The 10129-nt window shown below is 51.5% G+C and overlaps 1 protein-coding gene across 1 annotated transcript; it reads right to left on the bottom strand.

Annotated features, from left to right (window-relative positions):
- Window positions 1–9206: 9206 nt before the first annotated feature.
- On the bottom strand, window positions 9207–9844 carry LOC123413047 (pathogenesis-related protein 1-like). Its single transcript, XM_045105991.1, has 2 exons — window positions 9661–9844; window positions 9207–9582 (listed from the first exon to the last, which is right to left on the bottom strand). Exons 1-2 carry the CDS (start codon window positions 9842–9844, stop codon window positions 9287–9289), a joined length of 480 nt encoding a protein of 159 aa, XP_044961926.1. The 3' UTR covers window positions 9207–9286.
- Between the last annotated feature and the right edge of the window lie 285 nt (window positions 9845–10129).

Genomic DNA, 10129 nt, shown 5'->3' with positions numbered 1-10129 from the left:
CGATACTGTTTTTGTGATACTCTTCGAAAGAATCTCTATATCACCCTTAAGGCGATTTGAAATATTTGACCTGCCATTTGAGAATCCTTTATGATGCTTAATCCGCCATGGACGAAGTAATTCTGATCATCATCCTGACTTAAGCTTTGAAAACAACATATGTGAAACCAAATAAATGATAACAAATATTTTCAAGAGGAATCAGAAAGAAAGGTTTAAAACCCTCAAGGCTATGCCAAAAATAAAAACAGCAATTTCGTCGGCTCATAAGGTCGCGACAGGATGGGGCGAGTCAGAAAGCTTGAGCACACACCCAAAATTATGGTTTCGTCGGCTCATAAGGTCGCGACAGGATGGGGCGAGTCAGAAAGCTCGAGCACACACCCTAGAATGCAGGTTTCATCGGCTCATAAGGTCGCGACAGGATGAGGCGAGTCAGAAAGCTCGAGCACACACCCTATAATGCAGGTTTCGTCGGCTCATAAGGTCGCGACAGGATGAGGCGAGTCAGAAAGCTCGAGCACACCCCCTATAATGCAGGTTTCGTCGGTAAAGGTCGTGACAGGATGAGGCGAGTCAGAAAGCTCGAGCACACACCCTATAATGCAGGTTTCGTCGGCCCATAAGGTCGCGACAGGATGAGGCGAGTCAGAAAACTCAAACACACACCCTAAAATGCAGGTTTCGTCGGCTCATAAGGTCGCGACAGGATGAGGTGAGTCAGAAAGCTCGAGCATACACCCTATAATGCAGGTTTCGTCGGCTCATAAGGTCGCGACAGGATGAGGCGAGTCAGAAAACTCGAACACACACCCTAAAATGCAGGTTTCGTCGGCTCATAAGGTCGCGACAGGATGAGGCGAGTCAGAAAACTCGAACACACACCCTAAAATGCAGGTTTCGTCGGCTCATAAGGTCGCGACAGGATGAGGCGAGTCAGAAAGCTCGAGCACACACCCTATAATGCTGATGATTTCGTCGGCTCATAAGGTCGCGACAGGATGGGGCAAGTCAGAAAGCTCGAACGCCACCCTAAAATGCTGATTCTGTCGGTTCATAAGGTCACAACAGGATGACAAAAAATTGTTCTTTTAATGAAGAAGCCCCCAAGTCAGGCAGTATATTCAACTTTATTGCTTTATAATGAAACTGAAAAACTTACAAAATGTAGAGCTTAAGAGCTCAAGTGTAATAAGGCCGCAGGTGGGCAATATTCCAGGGGCGAATTGACTCAGCCTGCGTGGTTGGCCGGTTAGGCCGGAGATCCACCAAATAATAAGAGCCACTGCGGAGATTTTTACTGACGACGAACGGTCCTTCCCAAGGTGGTGACAACTTATGCATGCCTGCACGATCTTTGTATCAACCGAAGAACCAAGTCGCCTTCCTGAAAGGTCCGACTTTTAACCCGGCGGTTGTGATAACGCCGTAGATCATGTTGATAGATAGCTGAACGGGCCGTAGCCAGGTCACGTGCCTCCTCTAAGGCGTCCAAAGAATCTTGACGCGCCAGCTCATTGTCTTGTTCTACATATGTGGCGACTCTAGGTGAATCATGCCTTATATTAGTAGGAAGGACAACCTCTGCTCCGTAGACCAGAAAGAAAGGGGTGAAACCCGTGGACCTGTTCGGGGTGGTCCGGATACTCCACAATACTGAAGGCAATTCTTCAACCCAACACCCTGGGGTTTTTTCCAGGGGAACCATGAGTCGGGGCTTAATCCCTCGCAAAACCTCCTGATTCGCCCGTTCTGCGTGCCCGTTAGATTGCGGGTGAGCGACTGCAGAAACATCAAGCCGGATATGTTCTCGACGACAAAACTCCCGCATCGCCCCTTGGGACAAGTTAGTACCATTATCAGTAGTGATACTGTGCGGGTATCCAAACCGGAAAATCAACTTTTTCAAGAATTTGACCGCTGTTTCTGCATCGCAAGCTCCAATAGGTTCCGCCTCAACCCACTTGTTGAACTTATCAACCGCCACCAGCAGATGGGTCTTCTTGTTAGAGGACATTTTAAAAGGGCCGACCATGTCCACCCCCCAAACTGCCAAAGGCCAAGTGATGGGGATCATTCTTAATTCTTGAGCCGACACATGAGCCTGCCGCCCATAATGCTGGCATCCTTCGCACCGACGAACTATATCTTCCGCATCTGCATGAGCCGTTAGCCAAAAGAAACCATGACGGAAAGCCTTTGATACCAAAGAACGTGATCCGTCATGATGCCCACAATCTCCGGAATGAATTTCATTTAAGATTATGCATCCTTCTTCGGAGGAAACACATCGCTGAAAAACTCCAGAGGCGCTCCGCTTATATAACTCGCCATTGATTGTGACCATGGATTTGCTGCACCGAACGATTTGGCGAGCCAAAACTTCATCTGCTGGTAACTCGCCCCGAGAGAGATAAGCCAGATAAGGAAGAACCCAATCCGGAGTGACATGGAGAGCCGCCACGAGCTGGGACTCAGGATCTGGTATTGCCAACTCCTCCTCTGATGGTAGAATCACGGATTGTTTATGCAAGATATCCAGAAAAACATTAGGAGGAACCGGCTTTCTCTGGGAGCCAAGTCGTGAGAGGGCGTCAGCTGCCTCGTTGAGGCGCCGATCAATATGGTCCACCTGATAACCATGAAAATGACCCGCCACATCAGACACAGCTCGTCTGTAAGCCGCCATTATGGGGTCCCGAGAATCCCAGGTACCTGAAACTTGCTGTGCCACCAAATCAGAGTCGCCAAAGCATCTGACTCGTGTTAGATTCATCTCCTTGGCGAGTCGCAAGCCGTGAAGCAAAGCTTCGTACTCCGCCGCATTGTTAGTGCACGGAAACATGAGTCGGAGAACGTAACAGAATTTTTCTCCTTGAGGGGATGCCAACACCACACCAGCCCCCGAGCCTTCCAGCTACCTAGATCCATCAAAATAAATAGTCCAGTAAGTGAGATCAGGCCGGTCTTCTGGAGCCTGTAACTCCGTCCTGTCGTTGACGAAATCAACTAAGGCCTGGGACTTGATGGCCGTGCGGGGGTATACTGTATGTGATGGGGGCCAAGTTCTATTGGCCACTTGGCGATCCGCCCTATTGCCTCTCGATTCTGGATGATGTCCCCAAGGGGGGCAGAGCTAACCACTGTGATAGGGTGTTCTTGGAAATAATGCTTAAGTTTTCAACTCGCCATAAACACCCCATATACCAACTTCTGCCAGTGTGGGTACCGCTGCTTGGAAAGAGTTAGCACCTCGCTGATAAAATATACCGGGCATTGCACTGGGTATTCCTTCCCTTCCTCCTTTCTCTCAACGACCACTGCCACACTTACTGCTTTGGAATTTGCCACGATATACAAAAGCATGGGCTCTTTTCAGTCGGGGCGGCCAGGACCGGCGGGTTAACCAATTGGCGTTTCAGGGCTTCGAGTGCCTCGTCTGCCTCATTCGTCCAAACAAACCAATCAGATTTCCTCAATAACTGATAAAGAGGGATCGCCTTCTCCCCCAGGCGACTCACAAAACGACTTAGGGCCGCAATGCGACCCGCCAGTCGTTGAACTTGATTAATGTTCGCCGGCTTTCCAAGGGATGTAACTGCTTCGATCTTGTCCGGGTTAGCTTCAATGCCGCGCTCCTATACCAGGAAACCCAGCAATTTCCCTGCAGGCACACCAAAAACACACTTGGTGGGATTTAACTTCATCTGATATACCCGTAGATTATCGAACGTTTCCTTGAGATCCTCTAGTAGCGTCTCCCCCTGGCGGGTTTTGCTCACAATATCGTCGACATAGGCATGGACGTTGCGACCGATTTGGTTGCGGAGGCAATTCTGGATGCAGCGTTGATAAGTCGCCCCCGCACTCTTGAGCCCAAAGGGCATGGACACATAACAAAAAGCCCCGAAGGGGGTTATAAAGGCTGTTTTCTCTTGATCCTCCACGGCCATCTTGATTTGGTTATATCCTGAGTAGGCGTCCAAAAAACACAATCGTTCGCATCCCGCCACCGAGTCAATGATCTGGTCGATGCGGGGAAGAGCGAAGGGATCTTTTGGACAAGCTCTGTTGAGGTCTGTTTTGTCAATGCACATATGAAAAGTACCATTCTTCTTGAGTACAAAAACCGGGTTAGCCAGCCATTTGGGGTGAAAAACTTCCACGATGAACCCGGCGGCTAAAAGACGGGCAACTTCTTCCCCAATCGCTTTGCGTCGCTCCTCGTTAAATCTGCGAAGGTACTGCTGGATGGGTTTGCACTTTGGGTCAACATTAAGATGGTGCTCAGCAAATTCTCTTGGCACACCAGGCATGTCAGAAGGTTTCCATGCGAAGATATCCCGATTCTCACGGATGAATTCGATGAGCGCGCTTTCCTATTTGGGGTCCAGACCCGTCCCGATGGTGATCTGCTTGGATGAATCGCCAGGCACGAAATCAATTGTCTTAGTGTCGTCCGTTGACTTGAACTTGAGGGGCGACTCAGAATCTATGGTCGGCTTCTTTAGGGGTGACATGTCCGCTGGGTCAACATTGGCCCGATGGTGTTTGAGCTCTTCCGCAGCACAGGCGACTTCCGCATAAGCCGCGTCCCCTTCTTCACATTCCTTTGTGATCCTTCTATCTCCATCAACCGTGATGGGTCCTTTAGGACCAGGCATTTTGAGCTTGAGGTAGACATAGCACGGGCGAGCCATGAAGCGGGGGTAAGCCGGCCGCCCAAACAGCGCATGGTAGGGGCATTTCAATTTGACCACCTCAAAGATGAGTGACTCCGACCTATAATTCTGCGCAATTCCAAATGCCACTGTGAGCCTGACCCAGCCTATGGGATAAGCCGACTTGCGTGGGATGACTCCGTGGAAAACCGTGGTTGAAGGCATCAGGTCTTTTTCCAATAGGTTCATCCTTTGGAAAGTGTCAAAGTATAGGATATTGATGCTGCTGCCACCATCCATTAGCACTTTTGATAGGGTGTAACCCCCAACTTGGGGAGCCACGACCAACGCCAGATCGCACGGGTTATCAACTCTCGGCGGGTGATCCTCCCTGCTCCCCGTTATGGTTTGCTCAGACCAATGGAGGTATTTGGGAAGCGCCGGTCCAGATACACTGTACGCCTGGTGACTCACCTTCTTATCATGCCTGCAAGCATTAGTGGTGAAAACATGACACTACCCATTACTTAACTGTTTGGGGTTGCTGCGGAAGCCCCCGTTATCGTCCTGACCCTGCGGAGCCCCCTGTGGGGGCGGCTGCTGGAAGGCTCCTGGCGGGTTATACCGCCACTGGTGGTGCACCGGGTATTGGCCGCCGCCTGGCTGTGGGCCTCCCTGAGCCCCGTGTTTGGGAAAACCGCCGAAAGGGTTCTGTCTTTGGTTGGGTGCGGCGAATTGCTCCTGGCGTTGGTCCGGGTCATCGTTTTGACTCTTCTTGATCTCCTCCGCCCGAAACTCTCGCATTACGAAGCAGTTTTCCCAAGAGTGAGTCGCCGGACCGTCTACCGTGGCGTGGTGCGGGCAAGGGCCTTTGAGTAGCCCTTCGTAGTTACGCGGCCTCTTCCCGCTAAACCCCCTGTTTTTCTTCTTGCCGTTGTTGGCGTTGGTATTGGCGACTAGATCCGAGGGCTCTTCTTGCGGTCTTCGCTTGCTGTTGGTCCCTTGATTGTGGCGGTTACGTCCCTGGAACCGGGTATGATTCTTGGATGACTCGCCCTTCTTGGGCGAATTAACCTTACCGTCTTCACCAGGATCTTTGGTGTCATCGGCCTCAGCGTACCTAGTGAGGGTGTCCATCAGCTCTCCCATGTCTTGGACCTTTCGCTTGAGTCGCCCCAATTTTTGCACAAAGGGTTCGTAATGGCAATTTTGCTCGAGGATCAGCACAGCCTCAGCCGCCGTAATGCCATATGACGAATGGATAAGTTCTGCAACCTGCCGTGACCAATGGTGAGCCGACTCATCCGGGCGTTGAATGCAGTGCTGTAGATCGACGATCGTCATCGGACATTTGCAAGTTCCTCGGAAGTTTTTGATGAAACGCTCTTTTAACTCGGCCCAGGTCTAGATGGAGTTGGGAGGTAAGTTTTTCAACCAAGTACGTGCTGACCCCTCGAGCATCATCGTGAAGTATCTGGCGCAAACCGCCTCGTTCACATCGAGCATGTCCATGGCGATTTCATAACTCTCGATCCACGATGCCGGCTCAAGGTCCGGGGTGTAATTAGGCACCTTTCTTGGCCCCTTAAAGTCTTTGGGCATCCTTTCGTTACGAAGGGCGAGGGCCAAGCATGGTACTCCTACTCGCCCTCCGCCCCCGACGAGGGGGGCCAGGGTGTTTTGGACGTTTGGGAGATCCCGGCCCGGCGGGTTCGGTTCAGGCGGGTTGTCCTGTGGGATGTGTCGTGGTCCGCTGTTTACGGCGGGCTAGTCCTCTGGCCGACTCCTGGTGTAACTTCCTTGGGGAGTGGAATGCAACCTCTCGAGGCTATGTGAGAACTGGGCGTTTTGAACCACCGCCGTCTTCAACATCTCGATGGCGCTCCTTGCTTCTATCTCGGCAGGGGTGTTGCCGTGAATCGGAAGAGACTCCAGATGGCGAGTTGCGGCAAGCACGTTATCCACCGGGTTGGAAAAGTGGCCTTGAGGCGTCCAGAATCGGGGAATGTGATCCTCAACTGGCTGAGCCGACGGGTTAGGCGGGCGGCCCGGTCCTCCCCCCGGGGCAGCTCCCGCCCCACGGGTTCGTGGAGTGTCGAACAGGCAGGTCGGGTTGAGATCATGGGGCAGGCGACCCTGGTGTCTCCGCTGATGAACGACGTCGGATGCGCGCTGCTGTCTTTCAAGCCGCCAGTTGTCAGAGCTTAAACACATCCTTTCGGCCGTAATTTGAGCTTGCCGAGTCTCGATCCTGGCGGACTCTATCTCGGCATCCTGATGAGCCTTTTCCATTGCCTCTCTGAGTTTCGTCAGTTCCGTGTTTATCTCCTCCTGGTTTTCTGGTGTGAGGGGAGTCGCCATTAGCCTTGTGATCTCCGCTGCTAAATCCACCAGGACTGCGGCCGGGCTCCTGGACGTCTCGCCGGTTCCATTGCCTCCAGTAGGGTTTTGTGTGGGTTGAGTCGCCCCTGCCATGTAGATGGTGATCTGGCGGCGGGTTCGGTCAAGGACTTCGGGGTCCATGGCCAGCGACAAGCCCCCAAGACAATCCCCATGCAGAGACCGGATTGAATCTGAGTCGCCCATGGATGATTCGTCATCAGAGTTGACCGGTGTAGTTTCCCGAGTCGCCGAGCGCTCTGGCTCCTCCGATCCCTGCGTGAACCCCACAAAGACCGGGTGAGTCAGATTTGGTGTTATTACTGGGCGGACGTACCTGGCCGGCTCGACGATGTCGGTGGAGATGTCCAGCTCAGGTGCGGATGATCCAATCATGCCGATGAAGATGTTGATCTTGCCGAAGGGGACCCTGTAACCAGATTCAATCGAATCCGCTTCAGGTCCCCATCGCTGGTTGTCAATGTAGGTTATCCCGCGGTGGCTCCGAGTCATGAGCCCCGTCGCGTAACTCCCAAACCCTGGTAGGGTTCCCTTTGAGAACTCAACTCCACCATGCGTAGGCCCCACGGTGGGCGCCAACTGTCGTGGTTTTGTCACGGCAGATGTCCTCGTGAAAGGACTTAGTACTGGAGCCATCGCACCTTGGTGGCGACTCAAAGGGGTTAGGCAGGAGAGACACGGCGATTTACCCAGGTTCGGCCCCTCGTGAGGAGGTAAAGGCCTATGCCCTTCTTTGGTTTGTATTGATGTGGTTTCGATTACAAGGAGGGCGTAACTCGCCGAACCTAGCACTCGATGATTTCTAACCTGTCCTCTCCTCCCCTGGGACTCGCCTTTATATACAGGTCGAACCCCTAGGGTTTACAAGGGTGCTTTCCTTCCTACAAATCGTGACCCCTGTGGTCTCTAAGTCGCCGTCTTCCAAACCTTGGAGACCTTCCAGAAATCATAAACTGTCATACGACCTTGATCCGGCCAGGGCAAGGCCCAAATAATTGTTTGGGTGAATCGCCTGATTGGTAACCCGGCCCAACTAGGGCGGGTCATTAACAGGTAATATCCCCAACAGGACTCCTATGGCGTGTGGGAGACTCGGAGTCTGGATATCAAGGAGATGACAACATTTCTGTGGCTTGCTTACGGTATGGGACGGCCCCTCCATCAAGAAATTGGGTTTGATGTGGCTAGGCAGGTGACACATTTGCCTCTTTCGGAGTTGTCGGGTAGTGCCGGTCACCGACAGTTGAAGCCACCGTTGGATGCTACATATGATGTCTTATTCGGAGACATCAAGTCATGCATGCTACTGGCAGGGGATGCACGGTGGCTCTGGCGGGGGTGTCATGTTTAGTCTGTTGCTGTTGGATTGAAGGTGGTGCGATAGTAGCGGGATGCAGATTGTACGGGACGTCTTTGTCTTACATTGTCTTCTCTAGAGGTCTCCTGCTATCGAGGTGTCGGTAGACGGATAAGGGCGATGGTATGTACGGCTTCAACGATGAGTTTATGCACTCCGCAGAAACACACAGTCTCTAATCGGGCTATGTGACGTGTGCGTGCGTCGTTTCATTGCTGAAGGTGGTGGATGGAAGCTTGGCTTTGGGGATGGGAATCCGAAGTTCAACCTTGTGGTGATCTGGCCATCATCGACGCATGTGTGATGATTCCTTCTTGAAGGCATAGCCTAGGAGTTATGTATTTTTTCCGTTTCTGATGTCTATTGTAACATAGGATTAGTGGCTATATGGTGAGTTACTCTCGCGAGGTATACAACCTTAGGGTTTATTTTTTGCTTTATTTATGGATTGATGTTGTTCGGTTGCTGCTGAATTTTGCATTATCAATAATATATGACTGCATGCATCGTTATGATGCATACGTGGGGCCATCTTGCTTTTAAAAAAGAAAGCAGGAATAAGACTTCTCGGAACATAAACATCCAATTCAAAATACATATATGAGCTCTTTACATGTTTGAAATAATTCTTTTTATCCCAGCACAAAAACATGAGGAACGTGCGCAAGCAAGCAGCAACATCATCAAACAACAACACCCATTGATAATTGTTACAAATACAAACATTTTAAACTTCTCTAGTCCACACCATGGTCTGATCTCTTGTTGTCACTACTTATAAGTTGGAGAAGCTTTATTAGATCGGAAAGAAAGCACGCAAAAATCAAACAAGGGAATGTATAATCATATATGATCTCTCTCAACTGATTCAGTTGTAGGCATCCGGGTTGGCGATAAGGTAGGCCTCGGCGGCCTTGAAAATGTCCGTCACAGAGTCCTTGGCCTCGGAGATCTCATCGTTCACCTCCACGCCTGGCAGTAGCTTGTATGTCGATTCCACGTTCACTATGCTCCCACCATTGGCTGTCGGCTCCACCTTGATCTGTGAGGTGGCCGTCTCAATCGCCGTGCCTATGCCACCACCCTCGATGAGGATGGACTTGCACTGGCAGTTGTCCACGTCAATGAAATCGAGCCTCTCCTTCATGAGGTTGAAGGGCATGGCTCAAGATCAACTATGTGTTATGCTTTGACCATGTGTATCAGACTGCAGGTGATATGAGTTGTATATACGATGCATACCTGAGGTGAAGTTGAACTGCATGACACTGCTGATGCCACCTTCTCCCTCAACAGGGAGGGCGCTGACGATTTGTGGCACGAGCTTGGGGAACAGGGTGTGCCAGTCCATGACACCGGCACAGAAGAGGCGTGATGCAGAGACCGACGACTCAATCTCATGGATCCAACTGTTGGTGGAGGCCATTGCTTGCTGTGATGATCAAGCTAGCACAACCGGTATAAGGGATGTGAGTTGTAATCGGTGTCGGGGTTGGTGATGTTAGGTTGATCTCTCGTTCAATGGGTCCAACGGCCCATTGGAACCTTGACCCACGCCCTGCTCAGGGGTGTTCAGCCCAAACAAGGGTGGTGGGCCCCTGTCGCGCAGTTCTATATAGAGGAGGTGGGGACCATGGCACATGACACGAGGTTCGCCGCCGCCACTGGTTCCCCACTCTCAACCCTAATCTGATCCTGAGGGTAGCACTGA

Source organism: Hordeum vulgare, chromosome 7H, assembly GCF_904849725.1.
Source record: "Hordeum vulgare subsp. vulgare chromosome 7H, MorexV3_pseudomolecules_assembly, whole genome shotgun sequence".
Classification (NCBI taxonomy): domain Eukaryota; kingdom Viridiplantae; phylum Streptophyta; class Magnoliopsida; order Poales; family Poaceae; genus Hordeum; species Hordeum vulgare.
The sequence above is the reverse complement of the archived record's forward strand: the minus strand, read 5'-3'. Positions and strand labels throughout refer to the sequence as shown.